This window comes from Lepidochelys kempii, chromosome 2 (genome assembly GCF_965140265.1).
Source record: "Lepidochelys kempii isolate rLepKem1 chromosome 2, rLepKem1.hap2, whole genome shotgun sequence".
NCBI lineage: Eukaryota > Metazoa > Chordata > Testudines > Cheloniidae > Lepidochelys > Lepidochelys kempii.
The window spans coordinates 216,937,751-216,958,559 of NC_133257.1; the positions used below are offsets into that span (position 1 = coordinate 216,937,751).

At 43.3% G+C, this 20,809-nt stretch overlaps 1 protein-coding gene across 2 annotated transcripts in view; it reads right to left on the bottom strand.

Moving 5' to 3' along the window:
- Nucleotides 1-20,181, bottom strand: part of C2H7orf78 (chromosome 2 C7orf78 homolog) — a 29,677-nt gene extending 9,496 nt beyond the window's left edge. The window contains exons 1-6 of one of the 2 annotated variants that reach the window (XM_073329553.1): nt 20,073-20,181; nt 13,948-14,420; nt 7,883-7,967; nt 6,505-6,644; nt 5,267-5,347; nt 1,250-1,526 (exon numbers count right to left, since the gene is read on the bottom strand). In XM_073329553.1, coding sequence (XP_073185654.1) covers nt 1,509-1,526; nt 5,267-5,347; nt 6,505-6,644; nt 7,883-7,967; nt 13,948-14,388 — 765 coding nt within the window. In that variant the 5' untranslated portion in view covers nt 14,389-14,420; nt 20,073-20,181 and the 3' untranslated portion in view covers nt 1,250-1,508. Of the gene's footprint in view, nt 1-1,249; nt 1,527-5,266; nt 5,348-6,504; nt 6,645-7,882; nt 7,968-13,947; nt 14,421-20,072 lie in introns of those variants that run through there. The other variant, XM_073329552.1, reaches the window with a different exon arrangement.
- Nucleotides 20,182-20,809: the final 628 nt, after the last annotated feature.

The following is a 20,809-nucleotide window of genomic DNA, read 5'->3' on the forward strand; positions in this document are numbered from 1 at the left end:
AGGAGGGAGAGATATGGCTCTCTACCCAAGAGAGATGACAGCTGAAGAGCTGACTGCCTAGGGCGTGTGTCCTTGCTGAATGCAGAGAGGGAATACAGGTGCAGTTGCCCTGAACTGTGACAGCTGGTTTAAAAGAGAAGTTAGAATTTTTCAGCTGGAACCCCAGTGGAATCCATCTAGGTCACTTTGCCTTTTTTATTTTTTTTATTATTAAGTATTTTACCTAACTCACAAATCTTCAAGTATTACAACATTCCACACCACTGCCTCCAGAGTATTTAAAGCGGGGTATGTGACAAATGGATATTGTCACACAGTGTTATTTATAGGTTGCTGCAATTGCACTTTTGGGGCCTTAGTCTTTTTAAAAGACAAGCCCCGACCATCAGAAATTCCCAGTCGAAGAGCCTGACCCTCTGAGATGCCGATCACCAGCTTCAACGAGAATTGAATCCCCCTCACACTATCCAATTCTCATGGCTTGATTCTGCTCCCATTGGAGTCAGTGCCAAAACTTCCACTCTCTCAGTGAGGGAGGAGAGGAAGGGATTGTGGAATCACACTGGGACAGGGCATTGTTCCCAAGCTCTTCGCTTGGGAGAGGCTGCAGAAGATAAGTTACCACTAGGCATTCTGGCTCTCACCAGGAATCAAAGAGACAGTCAAAGAGCTTAAGGCCAGACCATCCAGGCTGACCTCCTGTGAATCACAGACTACCAACACCACCCATCACCCGCACACTAAACCCAAAATCCAGGCTTAGACTAAAGTATTACAGCCCTCAGGAGAATAAGAGTCTATTGAGTGCCATTAAGCAGAGACCAAGAGGGAATGTGGTGCTCTCTTGCTTCATCCCCTTTCACTCTTCCCTTCCTTCATATAAAATGATGGAGAAAAAAGTAGAATAACTCGGAGAGGAAATAAAAAAGGGGAAGTCTAGATAGAGAGAAGAGGGAGTGGATTTTCTGGGAAAGTGGGGGAAGTAACTATGAGGGGAATGTGGGTTAGTGAGAAGGGGAAGAGACTGAGGGGCAGGAAGGAGAAAGAAAAATAAAAAGACATTCTTAGGGATGAGAAAGTCATAGTTACCACTTCATTCCTTCAGGAATAAAAACTCCATAAGGGAGAGAGTTCCCTTGTTCAGTTATAAAGATCATAAGACACAAAACTTAGCAAAACTCTAGTAAATTTAGGGTTTCCATTTTATACCGGTATAAATGTAAAGTTATGCTTGCTGCATTGTGTTAAAGATATTCCAGATCCTCAGTCAATGAAGCTATCTATACCAATTTACAACAGCTCAGGATGTGGCCCTCATTAGTTATTCCAGGTTGGAGTTCTCAAAGATTTGAGATCTGACACAAGAGGACATACAAGAAATGCAGCGAAGCACCAGTAGTATCTTTCACAGGATTTGATGAGGTTTATACATTTCACAGAGCTGGACTTGGTGCATTGACTTGGGTCCTGCTAGAGAACTTCCACTGCATTGCTTTTTCCTCTTCCTGCTATTTGGGCTGGCATGCCTGTGAAATTAAGACATTCTCCTTTAGTGCAATCTACCATATCAGGCTGCAGTGGGTTTTTAATAGACCCCATGGTATTGAAAGCAAAGTATTAACAGAATATTTACAAAGGATTGATCTATAAAAAGGAAAAATAAGGACAACTTGAGAATCGTAGACCAGTCAGCTTGACTTAGGTACCTTTGGCACAAATATGGAGCAATAGATAATGCAGCAAATAATCAAACAATCAATTTGTAAGCACCTAGAAGACATTAAGATAAGTAACAGTCAACATGGATTTGTCAAGAACATATTATGTCAAACCAACCTAATATGCTTCTTTGACAGGGTAACAAACCTTGTGGAGGATGGGAGAAAAGAGTAGATGTGCTATATCTCGACTTTAGTCAGGCTTTTGATACTGTCTAACATGATCTTATCATAAGCAAACTATGGAAATATAGCCTATATGAACCTACTAAGAGGTGGGTGCACAACTGCTTGGAAAACCACACCAGAGAGTAGTTATCACTGGTTCAAACTGGAAGGGCATATTGAGTTGGGTCCTGCAGGAATCTGTCATGGATCTGGTTCTATTCAATATCTTCAAAAATGATTTGGATAATGGTGTCAAGGTTCCTTCCCCACTCTGAACTCTAGGGTACAGATGTGGGGACCTGCATGAAAACCCCCTAAGCTTATTTTTACCAGCTTGGGTTAAAACTTCCCCAAGGTACAAACTATTTTACTTTTTGTCCCTGGACCTTATTGCTACCACCACCAAACGTCTAACAAAAACAACAGGAAAAGAGCCCACTTGGAAACGTCTTTCCCCCTAAAATCCCCCCAAGCCCTACACCCCCTTTCCTGGGGAAGGCTTGATAAAAATCCTCACCAATTTGCATAGGTGAACACAGACCCAAACCCTTGGATCTTAAGAACAATGAAAAAGAAGAATTTTAATTAAAGAAAAAGTAAAAGAATCAGCTCTGTAAAATCAGGATGGTAAATACCTTACAGGGTATTCAGATTCAAAACATAGAGAATCCCTCTAGGCAAAACCTTAAGTTAGAAAAATATACATTCCATTCAGCACAACTTATTTTATCAGCCATTTAAACAAAACAGAATCTAACGCATATCTAACTAGATTGCTTATTAACCCTTTACAGGAGTTCTGACCTGCATTCCTGCTCTGGTCCCAACAAAAGACAACACAGACAGAGAGAACCCTTTGTTTCTCCCTTCCCCCCCAGCTTTGAAAGTATCTTGTCTCCTCATTGGTCATTTTGGTCAGGTGCCAGCGAGGTTGTCTTAGCTTCTTAACCCTTTACAGGTGAAAGGGTTTTTCCTCTGGCCAGGAGGGATTTTAAAAGGTGTTTACCCTTCCCTTTATATTTATGACAAATGGCATGGAGAGTACACTTATAAAGTTTGTGGATAATACCAAGCTGGGAGGAGTTGTAAGTGCTTTGGAGGACAGGATTAGAATTCAAAATGATTTTGACAAACTGGAGAAACTGATCTGCTATAACTTGGATGAAATTCAATAAGGCAAAATGCAAAGTACTGAATGTAGGAAAGAATAGTCAAATGCACAAATAAAAAGTGAGAAATGACTGCCTAAAAAGGAGTTCTGCAGAAAAGCATCTAAGTTTTGTAGTGCATCACAAACTAAATATGAGTCAACAATGTAACACTGTTGCAAAGAAAGTGAACATCATTCTGGGCTGTTTTAGCAAGAGTGTAGTAATAAAGGCACAAGAAGTAATTCTTCCACTCTACTCATCATTGATTAGGCCTCAACTAGAGTACTGTGTCCAGTTCTGGGCACCATGCTTTGGGAAAAATGTGGATAAATTGGAGAACATTCAGAGGAGAGCAACAAAAATGATTAAAGGTCTAGAAAACATGACCAGTGAGGAAAAGGTGAAAAAATGGCTTTGTTTAATCTGGAGAAGTGAAAACTGAGACAGGGCATGTTTCAAGTACATAAAAGCCTGTTATAAAGAGGTTAATAAATTGTTCTCCCTATCCACTGAGGATGGGGCAAGAAATAAACGGGCTTAAATTGCAGCAAGAGAGATGTAGGTTAGACATTAGGAAAAAGCTTCCCATCAGGGTAGTTAAGCACTGAAACTAATTACGTAAGGAGGTTGTGGAATCCACGTCACTGGAGGTTCTTAAGGCCAGGTAAGCCAAACACCTCGTCAGGGATGTTCTAGATAATACTTAGTCCAGCTTCAGTGCAGGGGACTGGACTAGAGGACCTACTGAGGTCCCTTCCAGTCCAACATTTCTATGATTCCATGATTGCACCTGCTGAAAGATCAAACATTTGCTTTTGAAATGTTAGTGATCACAGTTATGTGGGAACACCAAGGCACTGCATTCAAAGTATTTGTTGGAATGTTCTATTCCTCCCAGGGGGCCTACCAGTTGGACAGAGGTGGCTTGAAAACAACCTGGAGAGGACTCGTAAAAGATCCGCAGACTGGGAACACAGCAGGAGAGGCGTGCTAGGAGAAATATCTCAGGAGATAGATTTTTCTTTTTAAGTGCTGTGTTGCTGCCCTAACTGATCAGGACAAAAATGAATGTGGAGCTAAGCACACGGGCTGCCATTTGGGCACTTCAGAGAATCAATGAAGCACTGAGACTGCAGGGAACAGCATTAGCAGGATAGCTCCCACCAACATTTCTGACACTTTATTCAGCACAGCACCAGGTTAGAGTGGCTCTGGCTTTAGAAGATTGCAAGGGCAAATATGGGAAGGCTAGTACACCAGGGTGAAATTCACTTCTGTCCAGCGGGATAGGATAAGGCTTTATGCACTATGTAAGACCCATGTTAAGGGCATAAATGGGATGTGGGCTTTGCAGGCCCCCAGCATTGGGGTGAATGTCCACCCCAAATACAGAGTAAAAAAGAATTTAAATTGAGTTAATCACAAAATCAACATCAGATAAAAATACTAAACTTTCCCTAGAAAGGTGCCCTCTATTTAAAGAAGTGCCTGGCAGTGGTTTTGGATTTGAGTCTCATTGTCAGTTTGGAATGCACGTATGTAAGCAAAGCTCATTTCAGCAGCTCGCTAGTCACCAAGAGCAGCTCTTCTGAATCATATTCTGGCGAGAAATATAAAAATGCAATTTGGCAGAAGATGACTCTGCATCTGAAAAAGAGTGACTCATCATACATCTCCTGCTTTAATCAGCAGGTCACCCAGCTCTGCTTTTTAACCACGCAGTTATGGATCTGAGAGCCGCTGCAAGAGGGGAGGAGGTGCACTGCCTGCATGTTAATGGATGGAGACATCATGCCTGTGTAGGACAGCAACAGACATATCATCTTCCACGGCACTTCAAATTCTCCCAGGGCATTACCACGAGCTCAGTCACCAGTGACCCTTGTTGTTCCCTTCCTCTGCCATTGTGTAGAGGTTTGAGATTGTAACTATCGGTATCAGTCCTGGTCTGAGCACATCCCACATTCTAAAGCGAACACCTGAGGATTTCTGCAGCTCTCCTCTCCATCCCCCAGGAGGAGTTTGTATCTATTGTGTTTAACCTCCCTTCACTCTGCCCTGCCACGCCCCCTGCTGAGGTATGAACTGCTTTTGGCAGCACCAGCAGTCCCTGCTTCCTTGAGAAACAAATAATTGTATCACAGCTACCCCCTGCACAAGCAACCATCATGTGGCCCTAAGCAGACACTGGGTTTGCACCATAGGGAACAGTACAACATCACCACCTACTTCCTCCTGCCATATTGTACGTAGCTTTTCATCCACACGATCTAGGAACGCCGTGTGGGCACCACGTCGCCTTCTGTGTCTCTAGGAATAGAATAGTAAAAATAAATTAGAGCAATTAAATGACACACAGGACAGGAGAATGCTCCTATGGTCTTTGATGGGAGGGCTGAAGAACCAGAATCTCAGACATGCTTACACATCTGAATCAGGGAATAGGTCATCCAAATGTGTATTTAGGCACATTTGTATGTGCAATCACCTTATTTGCTTCTGCAAATATTACAGGTATTACTTTTAAATAGCAAAACTATTGCTGCAAATAGATTTGGTACAGATGATCTAATGTCTCTCATCATTACACAATAGGACAACTTCATAACTTGGAGCATCTGCTACGCATACAATAATATCCATGTTCAATACATTCTCCATTAACACTAATGGGAGTTGAGTGCATGCACTGGGAGCAAAGATCCTTTTATGTTTAGAGACATTTTAGTTTTAAGCGCTTGGTTTATGTTTGTAAGCCATCCCAATATCATCCCCCCCCCCCCGCCCTCCCCCACACCTTTGGAAATAGTCAATGTCTTGCACAGGGAATATGACACCTCCCCCCACCCCAGTAATGAACTTTCTTCCACATGGTCCCCCTGGCAGTTTGAAGATGTAAGGGTATGTGCCTTTGCCATGTGCTGTATGGTACAATTTAACTTTAATTTAATTTAAATTCATGGAGGTTAAGTCCATTAATGGCTATTAGCCAGGATAGGTAAGGAATGGTGTCTCTAGCCTCTGTTTGTCAGAGGGTGGAGATGGATGGCAGGAGAGAGATCACTTGATCATTACCTGTTAGGTTCACTCCCTCTGGGGCGCCTGGCATTGGCCACTTTCAGTAGATAGGATACTGAGTTGGATGGACCTTTGGTCTGACCCAGTATGGCCATTCTTATGTTCTTAACATTAAGGGCTTAATTTTCAAAGCAGCCCCAAGAAATTTATCCTTCCAACTCCCACCATGATCAGTGGGAGTCCCACACCTAACCCCCCTACCAGGTACAAACTACATCCAGGGACAGGGGAGAACCCAGCAATCCATCTACTGAGTCTCCTAAACTCTCCAGCAGCCTGGTGCCCTCATTAGCTGCATCAAAACTATCCACAAAGTCCCTAAGGGCCTGATCTGAAGCCGATTGGAGTCCAACAGAGAGGCAGGGAGCTTGGCTCAGGGTTCAACTAACCGTAAATGAAGCAGACTTTGGTGGCCAAGGGTTCTTTGACAGGATTAGCCTGGATTCCCATTTGCATTCACGAGGCTTGTATGTAATGAATCTCCCCTTGGTGTCCTTTTGCTTATCTTTCAATGGCTGAAGTCCATGAACTGAAGAAGTTAAGTAAACAACATGCTAGCAGCTATAAAACAGGCAGTCTGTGCTCTGGAATTATACCCTACATCACTATCACCAGGAGCTCTAGGATCATTAGGGTTTGGAGAGCTGTAAGCAGATGGAAGTTTGGGAGACTGTCCCAGAAAGAGGAGTATGTGAAAAATGCATAACCCTTGTGAACTCCCTGCCCGTCCCATTGCTGTAAATGTTTGATGATATTAATGTTTTATTGTACAGGGTGTATATGTATATGGTGGCCAGAACTATTGTGTAATTGTTGACAAGAAATGTGTGACTTGAGAGCTATGACAATTACAGTAAGAGCACTCTTCCCATGTTCCATCTGCTTAATATAAGATAGCACAAGCGAACTCTGGGCAGAGTCTGCATAAGGAAGAGCACATAATTGAGTTCAAATCTCAAATTCTAAGCCTCAGCTGTGCCATGTAATTATGGCCCTGCATTAGGAGCTTGCAGAGCTGCACTGCCCCTGGGGAATTCCTCCCTGAACTTCCCCACATGCAGGCAAGCACACCTGCAGCTATCCATCTCCAGGGAGTCAGCTTGCACCCCTTCTCGACAGGCCTCCTTCAGAGGGCTGGTATTGAGGAGTAGAGAGGCTTTGGCCCTGCTTCCTCACTGCACTCTGGGGTTGCAGATGCCCCTGCAGGGTGGAGGAGAAGGATGGGTTCATGTGCTCCCCCAAGGGCAAGGACTGCAATTGTGCCTGTCCGTTATGCAGGCCATGCAAGTGATTCAAAGATCTCTTGTGCCCTCTCCCACTGCCACACACTTTCACATGGGCCAGGCACAATCTGGCTCTAACAGTGAAATTTAGCTGACTTAGGAACTTCTATCAACAGTAAATCTGTGTCTAGAAGCAATTTATCCATCTGCTGTTACTTCCATGCATGAATGCTACTTCCCCTCCCCCAATCCAGTGATATAGGATGAGGACCCAACCCTGCCCTCATGAGGTATTCTGAGACAATGAGATGATGTGCATGAGTCAGGTCTTGAGATAGGTCACACATGTTAACTAGGGGAATAAACTTTAATTTGTATACTAATTGTCCGGACATATTGGCATTCAGTGCCTTATGCTTCATTTGAGGCTACTTAACCTCCCCTAAGGTCATTTACCTCACAGCCTTATTTCTACCCACTGAAGTTACCACATCAATAGCTAACTTCTACCATACAGTGAGTTTGCATGTCAGCAAAGACTTACCTGCATTTAAATGCTGGGATTTGAACTTTAAATTGAAAGGGTCTCTGGGGTAACTTGTCACAAAGTCTGGTATATTAGTTTCATGCTGCACAAGACAAGGGAACATTGCAATGTCAGACGTGTTATCATACTGAAACCAAGAGTCAGAGAAGCCCTTATGTGCTGAAATTAGACAAAGGACAAGATATATCAGTACATCCAAAATAGCTTTAATGGCTTTTCAATTCATAAAACAGAAGATTTAGGGTTAAAAGATCTCCAGCTGGCTAAACTGGTATAGTGCCATTGACTTCAATGGCACTACACCAGCTAAACATCTGGTCATTAGCTTAGTTGCCCAGAGATAAGCTCTCCGAGGTAGGAACCATCTTTATATTCTGTTCGTACAGCACCTAGCACCATGGGATGCTGGTCCATGAGTGGGACTCCTTAGCACTACCACAGTATAATTAATAATAGCAATGCAGCAGTTTTCCACAGAAGGGAATCCAGGTCCTAAAACAGTGAAGGATGAGGATGTCTTGGAGTCAATATGTCGAGCTCTCTGTACAGAGGGAGTACTTAGCATCACCTTCCCTCAACCCCATTTGGTGGACCTAAGGAGCATCGTGACTATACATCTTGTACTAGAGCTGGTCAGGGATTTTTCAGACAAAATGTTTTTGGTTTTTTTTCAACAAAAGAACACTGGTTCATTGAAACCCAAAACTTTTTGCAGAAATTTATTAGTTTCAACACAACTTTCTCGGGTCCAGGATGGGATTTCTGATCATGGCAAATTTTAAAACATCTCAGTTTTGTCCCAGTGCAGGTTGGAAAATTATTGGCAATCTCAACATTTTTCAAAGAATGGGAAACTGTTTCCCACCCTGCTCTACTCTGTACTCCAATGAGTACATTTAAGGGAATCCTGTGGCGGGAGAACTAAGACTTGCTAGAAACAATGCTCGAACAAAGCAGCCAATGAGCTTCAAAGAGATGCTTTATCAAAAGGATATATTTAGTAAAAAAGGACTCTGGGTTCAAAATAGACAAGATTTAAAATAAACAAACAAAATGTCCTGGATTTTGCAACAAGAGGGAATAAAGGTAGCTGATGGTTACCAGCTTTTGGCTGAATTAATAGCCTCTCTCCAGAGTCCTCATGTGCATAGGACAAGATTAATAAAGTGGACTTAGAAGCCTGCAGGAAAAAGAGATTTTCATTAGGGTGAGCTCTTTCACCTAATTTTGGAGTTCTGTGGAAGGCAATGCTAAAAAGGGAATAAGAACACTTCCTTGTTGAAACCTGCTGTTTCCAGTTGGATTGCTGGCATGGTTGACTGGGCAGTTGCACAGAGCAAAGGGTGACCTGCTAGGTGTGCTTGCCAAGGTGGGCAATCAGGAAAAGACATTTAAAAAAAAAAACACATAGGGCTTTAAAGTGTGTGGAAGGGAGCGGGTAAACTTTTTGTCTCAGTGACCTCTGGGTAGTGGAGTTTATAATTATGATCAGAGTAATCACTGTCGCAGGGAATGGGGCATTGTGGGACAGCTGCTGAAGGACTGTTAGGGTAGACACAGGTCTATACCACAGTTTATACCCTGGCACTGGATTGACTTCAGTAGGTTGACCATGTCTCTATGCCATTCAGGGAGATGATTTTACAGCATCGCTGTAATGGGATATTTATGTTGGCCGGAGACAAATTTGAGTACACAAGTAGGTTGATGCAAGGTGACTTATATTGACCTAACTTTGTGTACACCAGGGCCTTAGATAGAAACACAAACCAAATTCACAACTTTCGCAGACCTCCACAAGCTGTAATGGATATAAACATACCCGTGTTTAGGCAGTGACGTCCTGGTCAGATTACAAATGAGTGATCCAGTATTTTGGAAGAAAATTGGTAATCACCAGGTTTAGTGGGGTCTGGGTTAATGATCTGTATAAGTTATGGGGACATTATGCCTTAGTCAACTGGACCTGTGAAAACTGAAATGGTGAGAGCTTGTGCAGCAGAAATACTCCCAGGGCCAAATTCAGAGGTCACCAAAATGGCAGTGTAAACAACAGGCTGGTAATTTGATGAAAGCAGATGTGAAACTGAACGGATGGAATGTAGTATAATAGGCACACCAGTGGGTCAGAATGGAGGACAGCAGGAAAAGCTACTAATAGGAGTATGACCTTAAACTCTATTAGCGGCACCCACTTTCTAATCCTATGGGGCCCAATTCTGCCTTCAGTTACAGGGTGCAACTCCCACTGATTTCAATGGGAGTTGCACCAGCACTGCTTACATGGTGTAACCACTATGCAAACTAGGTGGTCGCCTAGAGCGCCAAGTGGTTGGGGGCGCCAAAAAGTGTTGGCTTGCGGGGGTGTCGAGCCCCAGCCATGGAGAAGCCGGCACAGCGCGCGGGGGGGCGGGGCAGCAGCCCTTCAAAGGTGGCAGCGCCGCTAGTGGGGAGCAGTCACGGCCCCCTCCCCAGGGGCTCCTGCAGGAGTGGGCGCCAGCCCCCGCACGCCTCCCGGCTCCTCCCTCGCTGCGCTCGGGCTCTGTGGCTCCCGGGCATGTGTTGTAAGAGAGGGTAACTGGGCTTTTAGTGTGTAAAAAAAGACACCAAATTAAAGCCATTTACGTCCACTTACTATCACATAATCTGCATCAACATTTACTTCACCTCTGAATTTTGTACCTTGTTCTTCTGTCTCAGACCCTGTCAACACTGGAGGCTTTGGGACCAATATAACTACACTCCTGCAAATTTTTAATGCAGATGCACTGCACTGGTGTAAAAAAAAAAAAAAACAAAAAAAAAAAACTAGTGTTGCTTACCTCAGTCCCAAACTCGTGCAGCTACATCAATGGACAAGGCGTAAACCATCCTGATCCTAGGAAAACTCGGCAGAACAGGTTGCAAATGTGGCTTTAAACCACTAAAACATCTCTTCCAGTTTATGCTGGTGTGATTCTGCCATGGCTTAAAGGCAGCTTTGCACTGATGGCAATGCACAAAGCAGCCCTGACACAGGGGAGAACCTGGGACTGAGACTGTAAGGGCTTGTCTTTATGGAGACTTTTATTTTATATGATTATTTCAGTATAATTGTGCCAGTAAAATTCCCTAGGCAGGCAAGCCCTTCGTATCTCTCAAACTTGCATCACTATCCAAAAGAATATTCTAGGGCTTACTAGACTTGTGCAGTTGGTTTGCCAGTTGGCTGCAACTGTGGTGATATGATAAAGTTTAGCCAATTGGGGTATGTCTACACAGCAGCTGGGAGAGCAATTCCCAGCATGGATACACAGACATGCTCTAGCTCTACTCCCGTTAGTGCACTAAAAATAGCAGCATGGCCATGACAACACAGGCAGTGACTCCAGCTAGAAACAACAATTCCCCACAAAGCCCTGGGCACAGACTCAGGTGGCTAGCCTGAGCCACTGCCCAGGTGCCAAGGCCACACTATAATTTTGAGCCGACTAACTTGAGTGGAATTAGCATGTGTACGTCTACCCGAGTTAGGAATCACCCCTACCCACATCCACTGTGTAAACATACCAGTTCTTACTTTGTAACAAAAGAGGTGCCTGGGCTCAAGCAATTTTTTTTACATTTGTAACAGATGCAGCAAGCCCAGAGGTGCCAGGGCTGTGAACTGCCAAGCCCTAGAGGTGCCGGGGCTCAGCCCTGGCAAGCTTACTGGCACAAATTAAGCACTGAAACATACTCTTAGATGCTTAATACTGTATTGCTCAGACTGTTAGAGTGGGGAATCATCTCTCCCCCTGGGCCTGATTCTGAAGACAATGGGTGCTGAGGATATTTAGTCCTTAGCAGGAGCTGACTCTCAGTGCAGGGTTGGAGTCAGAGTGGCTGCGTGAATGTGTTTTCTTTGTGTCAGTGGCAGAGTTTTGCCTGGGAGGCAGAGGTGTGAGAAAAAGCCTTCCTCTCTGAAGTATTTAGTTGAAGGAGAAAAGTTTAGATTTGTGGATATTAATGGAAATCAGTTTTTTACTAGGATTTCTGTAGAATGAAGGTGTTGAAGCACAAGGAGATTTCCCTTGAGACAGCATTCAGTTAGACAATTTTCCTTTGCCAATAAGAAGGGACTGAAGCCAGGTCTACACTACAGACTTCTGCCAGCACAACTGTGTTGGTCAGGGGCGCACCCTGACTGTCAAAGCCCCCTATTGTAGATGCAGCTATACTGGCCACAGCTGTGTTTTCACCATTCTAGCTTGTTTTGCTCATGGGCAGTGCTTTTGGTATGCTGGTACAAATTCTAGCATTGCCAATATAGTTGTGTCCACACTAGGAGCACTTTGCTGGCAGAAGAGACCAGTATTGCTTAAATACTCCTAGTATAGACATGGGCCTGAGAATCGGCTTTCAAGTAATCTGAGTAAACACAAAGAATAGGGAAGATAACTTCCCATGAAAGCAATTTGGCAAAGGAATTTGGCCATGGGTTATAGCTGTGACTGAAAGAAAGTAGGGAAAAGTTATTTATTGTTTTCCTGGTAAATGTGACCTATAAAAGAAAACAGTAGGGTCTATGCTGCTTTTTTTAGTTTCTTTGTGAATTATAACAAAAGTTTAAAAGTTTGTTTTGGAGGTGGGAGGGGACGTTGCTGTTTTTCACCATAGAAATCTTCTATTTTTCCTGGTTGTTTTTTTCCCACATTCCTAGCTGATGTAGCTATGCTGACAAAACTTTGTAGTGTAGACCAGGCCTTAATCTCGCTTTTTGAAGCTATTCCACTTCGTATAAAATACCTGAATAGACCTTAGGTCATCCGCACCACCACAATGTCTGTTTTGTGATTGGCATCTCAATCTCTAGGTGAATCTAGCCTGAACAACTGAAATGATTCATTTCTACATTTCCAAATTTTTTTCTTTTTTTGTTTTGACAAAAGCAATTGGCCAAAATTGACATGAATTCATAAAATTTTTCAGTAGACCTGAATCTGTTTTTGTGGGTTTTTTTGGCGGGGGGAGGGAGTTTTGGTTGAAAATGTTCACCCCATTTTACTCTAAATAAATAATAAATACAAATAATAAATGTGAGTGTAAGCTTTCCCCTCCAGTCACTTGGACAATTCAGGCACTGTTGTTGGAGACCAGACATTGCAGCCAGTAGGAAGGAGGAAAAATCATAAAGTAAGGGGGAATGAATTAGTCATGAACTAGTCATATTCATATTTTTTTTATTTCAATCTCTTATGCAAAATTCATGGAGAGCTCCAAAAAGCTAGATTCATCAGGGAACCCCTGTGCTTTCCAAAAGCTTTTCAGGAGACTATTTTTTTCTTAATTATAGCTTGTATCCAGCTGCCTACAGCAAAGCTAGATGTTAAATACTGAACCACCTTGTTTGGTCAAAGTTTTTGTTGCAAGAGTGACATCTAGTGGCCTATGTAGTGAGTGGTGTCGGTCCCAGGATATTAGAGAGAGAAGGTGGGTGAGGTAATATCTTTTAATGGACCAACTTTTGCTAGAGAGAGAGAGAGAGAGAGAGAGAGAGAGAGAAGCTTACACACAACTCTTCTTCACCTTGTCTCTCTCACCAACCGAGGCTGGTCCAATAAAATATATTACCTCACCACCTTGTCTATCTAGTGGCCTAATAAGTTAATTATCATGGATTTTATGGCTACTGAGAGAGAAACTGCTTCAAATAGTCTAGGAGTAAGTCTACACAGCATTTTGGAGCAAGCCTCCCAGCCTGGGTCAACCTGTCATTTGCATTGGCCACTGTTGAAGACAAGATACTGGGCTAGATGGGCCTTTGGTCTGACCCAGCATAGCCGTTTCTTATGTTCTTATGTGCTAGCATTCTAAGAATAGGTGTGTAGACAGTGCTTTGAAGTTGTGACTCAGGCTCTGAGGCCTAGGGAAGAGAGGTGGGCTTCAGACCCTAAGCTGCAACTTCAAAGCGCACACCAGACATTAGCAGTAACTTGAAACCCACTAGTCCAAGTCTGTTGACCTTGGCTGGGGGGCTTGTTCTCACTCACTCCAAAGTGCTGTGTAGACATACCACTATGGCATGCTCTTACATACCTTACCTGCCTAAAATCATGTGGTTTGGGATCTTGGTAGACGCCAGTCTTATATTTTCCATTCTTCACAAACATTATATCCACTTCATATGAGCCCATGTGTGGAAATCTTGTGACAATCTTGGGCAACTCTTTCTTCCTTTCCAAAGCAGTGTGGAACTGGCTGGTTTTTATCTTTGGTAGCTGTTGCTTAGTCTCAGATTCTGTGCTATTGGCCTTCTTCAGTTCTTCCTTTTCTGCTGGTTTTCGTGAAGGCCTGGAAGATTTATAGAATTTGTGGTTAAAATCGGGAGGCTGCTTTTGCCATATATCTCTCTGCGAGGTGGCTCGGCGTGGCTGCACAACACTTTGACTCTGTGCAAAGGCCAAATCCAGGCATGCAGAAAATTTGAATTGTCTTTCAAAAGTGAAGGTGAGCCGTTTGCCTTTGTAGCTAGTGGTGAGCATTATGGGATTTTTCCTCGCAGGTATTTTAACCCCTGGAAAAAAAATGCATCTGATTAATGATTGTTTTGAATGGGTTTAGCACGAACTACGTATCAAGTGCTGCACAGTATTACTGTAGTTAAGATAAATGAATGTCTGTAAAACTTTGTACTTCATTACATTTCATTCAACATCAGTATTTAGATTAATAATATCATTGGGTGGTTATAGATGGGAACAGGGGAAGGATGATTTTGTAGTTATGGCACCAAACCGGGACTTTGGAGCTGGGTTCAATTTCTTGCTCCACCAGAGATTCTATTCCATTCTACATAGGTTCCTATACCTCACTCAATCACCATAGTATCTGCATGGCCCTGGAAGAGTCCCATAGGCCTCAATTCTGTAAGCTGATCTGAACAACTGAACCCTTAAGCCCACTTAGAGCCCCATTAAAGTCAACTGAATATGAATAAGGTTAAGATTTTGTCATGGTTATTTTTAGTAAACGTCACAGACAAGTCACGGACAATAAACAAAAAATCATGGAAGCTATTGGTCTACAACCCAGAGGGACATGCTGGCCGCTTCTGGGAGCGGCCTGAGGTAAACGCCGGCCGGAGCCTGCACCCCTCACCCCCTCCTGCACCACAAGCCCCTGCCCCAGCCCTGAGCCCTCTCCCACACTCCAAACCCCTTGGCCCCAGCCCAGAGCCCCCTCCTACACCCCAAACCCTTCATCCCCAGCCCCACCCCAGAGCCCACACCCCCAGCTGGAGCCCTCACCCCCTCCCACACCCCAACCCCCTGCTCCAGCCTGGAGCCCCCTCCAGAACCCCAAATCCCTTTACGCCATCTTTGTGGTTCTCCACATTCTTGGATCTGCCCACACTGCACTGCTCCAATTTATGCCCAGCTGCTATGTCCATCTAGAAACCATTGCATCAGGCAAGGATAGCTAGTGTGCAACTGCACACCAGCTATGCCCTCTCCTTCCAGGCATATCATATATCATGGGATATCAGGAGGCAGCCCTCACTACACTATCTAGGGAAGCCTCTATGCTAGGTGGAGAAATTTGATCCTCTTATAGACCCCTTACACCACTGAAGCGACATTAATCGGATGATGGGCAATAGAGAATTTATCCCAATCTCCCTAGCTACATACTGCTGTGGCTCAACCCACAGAGGGATTCCAATTGATCTCAAAGACAGTTCCATAATTCATTTCCTTTTCTTTTCACATTGTATTTTTAAAAGTGGTTTTTAATGAATTCCTGGTGTCTCAGGCAAAGTTTTGAAAAACTGCATTTGATTTTAATGGCATTACATCAGGAACTTGGCCAACATTCTCGGAGCCAGTGTGCCAATAAATCATGATGTTAAGATTTCCCGCCCCCACCCTTGCTTTCATATTACTAAGGAAGCCAACATAAAAACTGTAACCTTACTGCTTAGCTGTTCATCTGCTCTTGCTACTTATTATTTGTCTCTTTGAAGTCATAATCTTCTGTGACATCACAATCAGTTACTGTGGACATATCTGCGTGTATGAGTAGAGAATGGCCCAAGTGAAAACAGCAGAGCTGAACCCCCACCCCAAAATCTTTGGAGGCCATTTGACATCTGAACCCAGGTCAGAATTTGACAGGTAGTACGCGTCTAGCTTTGAACTCCAGAACTGAACATCTGCAAAGGCCATTCAGAGTGACTTGAGCCCACTCTCAGGACTCTATCTGCATTAAGGAAATTCATAACTATGCTGTGCCAGTTATGGTTTATGTTGATGGGGCTTCAGTGGATAATCGACGAGAGCAAATTGTACCAGCAAAAGTCATGCTTTGTACTAGTGCAGCCACATGCATTAGAAGGTTTGCACCAGTGCAAATTGCTCCAGTGTAGGTTTCCTTAATGTTGACAGTGCCCAATTACGACTTTAAGTGAAGGATAAGCAGCAGGGCCAGATGAATTCCCAAGCCACAAAGGTTTCATCTGAACGTAAATGTCCAGAGCATTAGGAAGTGGGGGAAGAGAAATTCCTAGAGTCCAACATCTAGGGAGGTCTCATTGCAGGTTCCAGTGGGCAGGTTCATATTCACTTCAATGCAGGACGGGGTCTCAGATTTATGTCCTGAACACAATCAAATTATCCTCAGAATATCAAACACTCATCATGAAGCAAATCCTGACCCAAGTGCACAACCTAGGTACCCAGCTCTGGGCTTGGGAGATTACTGGAAGCTTGGGCTGAAGAATCCTAGCACCAGGCCATCAGGCAGTAGCAGCGCTCCTCCTTCAGGCCTGTAATAGCCCTTGCAACCTTTGCTTCCTCCACTCTGCAGGGCAAATGGAGAGAGATTCATACATTCCAAGGCCAGAAGGGATCATTGTGATCATCTAGTCTGACCTTCTTGTGACGGTGCCCCCCATAAGCCTTTATGGAAATATGCTTATGAATGTATATATATGACATAACTGGAACATGTTTTATGCTACATATGCCATGCAACATCTCTCTGTAGAGGTTATGATCTACTGAATCTATTAATCCTATTTGTATGCATGTATCAATTTTGTATTCAAAGTTATGAATATTGGCTACATACTTGTTGGATTCCGAGTAGGTTTTAGTGAAGCAGTTGGTCAGCTTCCTGAGAAAAGACTATTCTCAGTAAGTGCCCAATCAAGAAGCCCTTAAGCCAACAATGAACTTGGAGATGTCAATCCACATCTGGGCTTTCCCAGGAATGTGGCTTGGCTGGTAAGGAACTCAGTCATGCATGGACATGTGACTTGCACAGGTGACTCCAAAACTCCATTTTGTAGCTGGACTTCGCATAGGAGAGAGGAGGAGGTCTCCACCCACAAGAGAAAGTCTATTTAAATCCCTGGGAGACCCCTCCATTTTGTCTTCAGCTGGCTAAAGAGCGAGCCTCTCCACCCCCAAAGACACCTGAAAGAAACTGGAACAAAGGACAGTAACTACAGGGGGAAGGGGAGGGTGAGTGATTGCTGGACCCAGACTAGAAGGAGATTAGTCTGTAAAAGAAAGCTTACTGGAACGGGTGAGGTTTTTAATCTGTATTCAGTTTGATTAGACATAGACTTGCGTGTTTTATTTTATTTTGCCTGGTAATTCACTTTGTTCTGTCTGTTACTACTTGGAACCACTTAAATCCTACTTTCTGTATTTAATAAAAATCACTTTTTACTTATTAATTAACCCAGTGTATGTATTAATAGCGGGGAGTGGGGTGCAAACAGCTGTGCATATCTCGCTGTCAGTGTTATAGAGGGAAAACTTTATACAGGGTAAAACAGATTTATTTAGGGTTTGGACCCCATTTGGAGTTGGGCATCTGAGAGTTAAAGACAGGCACACTTCTGCCAGCTGCTTTCAGTTAAGCCTACAGCTTCTAGGGGACGTGGTTCAGACCTGGGTCTAGGTTTGGGTTTGCAGCAGGCTAGTGGGTCTGGCTCAAACCAGGCAGGGCACTGAAGTCCTAAGCTGACAGGGCAGGGAAAGCAGGAGCAGAAGTAGTCTTGGCACATCAGGTGCCAGCTCCCAGAGGGTTTCCGTGATCCAACCCGTCACACTCCTGTGTAACACAGGCCACAGAACGCCCCCAAAATAACTCCTTTTGAATGAGAGCATATCTGAAATCAAGATTGGATATATTTTTTTGGTCACTGATGAAGAATCCACTATGATCCTTGCTAAGTTGTTGCAATGGCTAGTTACCCTCCCTGTTAAAAGTTTACACCTTATTTCCAGTCTCAATTTCTCTAGCTTCAAACTTCCAGGCACTAGACCTTATTATACCTCAGTCTGCCACACTGAAGAGCTCATTATCAAATATTTGTCCCCATGTAGATACTTATAATCAGGTTAGACCTTAAACCTTCTCTTTGTTCAGGTAAATAAATTGAGCTCCTGGAGTCTATCACTGTAAGGCAGTGTTTCTCAATGACTGGTCCGTGGACTGGCACCAGTCCCTCAGATATTCCTGATATAGTTTAGGAAGGCAGCAAGCCCGGTCCCTGGTCTCAAAAGGGTTGAGAAACACTGCTTTAAGGCATGTTTTATAATCCTTTAATCATTCTCATGGCTCTTCTTTGAATCATTTCCAACTGATCAGCGTCCTTGAATTGTGAGCACCAGAAATGGATAGAGCATTCCAACAGAGGTCACACTACTGTCAAACACAGAGGTAAAAATAACCTCTCTCCTCCTACTCAAGATTCCCCTATGATCGCATTAGCTCTTTTGGGCACAGAGTCACACTGGCAGCTCATGATCAGCTGATTATCCACAATGCCCCCCAAAAATGTTTTTCAGAGTCACTGCTTCCTGGGATAGAGACCCTTATCTTGTAAGCATGGCCTACATTCTTTGTTCCTAGTTGTATACATTTACATTTAACCATATTAAAAATGCATATTGTTTGCTTGTGCTCAGTTTACCAAGCAATCCAGATCACTCTGTATCAGTGACCTGTCCTCTTCATTTACCACTCCTCCAATCTTTGTGATTTCTGCAAACTATATCACTAATGATTTTATGTTTTCTTCCAGGTGATTAATGATGTTGAATAGCATAGAGCCAAGAACCAATCCATGTGGGACCCCAATAGAAACACACTCATTTGATGATAGTTCCCCATTTACAATTACCTTATGAGACCCATCAGTTAGCCAGTGTTTAATCCATTGAAAATATGCCATATTAGTTTTGCATAATTCTAGCTTTTTAAATTAAAATGTCTTGTGGTACCTTGTCAAATACCTTACAGAAGTCTAAACATTGGATATCGCTATTGCCTTTATCAAATTTATAATCTCTTAAAATATCAAGTTAGTTTGGCACAATCTGTTTTCCATAAACCAATGTTGATTGGCATTAATCATGTCCTTCCCCCCCCCCCGTAATTCTTTTTTTTAATAAAGTCCCATTTCAGCTGCTCCATTATCTTGCCTAGTATCAGTGTCAGACTGACAGGCCTATTATCAATCAGGTCATTCCATTCTACCCCTCAAAATAATGCCCTTTCTGCATTATTATTGATAATTCTACCATTACCATCTAGAAAGAGGATGCAGATTGCCATGGCTTTACTGACCCTATTCCTCAACCTGCCTTCCTTGTCCCCTCACAGCAAGGCCTTATGGTAGTCAGGAGGTTTGCAACCCCTCTGGTGGGCTCCCAGAGTCCTGCCCCACTCCTGCCCAATAGAACTGCAGGTAGGCAGGCCCTATGGGAAGGGAAACAAGGAGGAGAGTAGATAATTTGCCTCATGATGAGTAAGATTCAATTGTTGAATGAGTAAGATTCATCATGTAGATTCAATTGTTTTTAATACTTAACAAAAATCTCCCTAGATTATTGGTTTACTTAGAACTGTCTCCTTGTGTATTACAGCCACAGAGTGTTTCTAGGTCCTGTTTTTAAGCTTTAATTGGGCAAAAGGAAGAGGTTGGGATTATCCATAAATTTCACCAAAGAAACAGTCATCACACTTACCAACATGGTTACCCTATCGGCTCTGTAGAGTCTGCACTCTTGATTTGCGGTGCATGTTTTAGTAGCTTAGAAACAGAAACACTTAATCGCCGGGTGCACATAGATTCATACATGTGGTGACAACCACAAAAGCAGCCCCAAAGAGAAGCATTTAACAGAAGAGGTTAAGAGACACCACTCACCACTCTGTCAAGTCAGGTTTCTCTGCCGAGCTTCTCGTGTTGCATCACACAGCCAGGCTTCTCTTCTCTACAGTGCTGGGGGACACTGAGCAAAGAGATGAACTCACAGCACATGTTTATTCTGGGAGCTATTTCTTCTTTTGTTGTACAAAAGAGCTCAAATGTATAATCTGGCTCTGCCCATCTGGGTTGCTAAGAAACGAGATCATTTCGCCTCAGGGCTTGATTGAGAATTCAGAAGTGAAAGTAGTACCTCAGTTGGCTTCATAAAATTAACTTGAAACCTAGCAACAAGGCCACAAGTTCACTGCAATTGTTTCAAATGTTAGAAAACAAAGATATTATAAAGGAAATATGATCCGGGGGAGAGAGCAGCAAGCTGAAAGGAGAGCAGATCTGCTGCATTTTGTATGGTGTCAAGCAATGGAATATTGCTGAACACACTTTTTTTCTGGAAATATAGGGCCAGAATCTTTGCTGCTCTGCACCTCGTTTAGTCATATTGTAGTGCACTGTGTGTGCAATGCAGCTATGAATGAGAATGGTGATGCTTTGCACAATATAACACTCACTTTGCACTGTTGTGAGTGACTATAAGGTACAGGGTAACAGAATCAGGTCTTCCATTTGTATTTCAGTTGGAAACTAGTCCAACTCATTTACTGATTACCTCCCCCTGCCCCCAAAGTACACCATCCTACAATTTCATAGATTATATAACTTCAAGGAAAAAATAA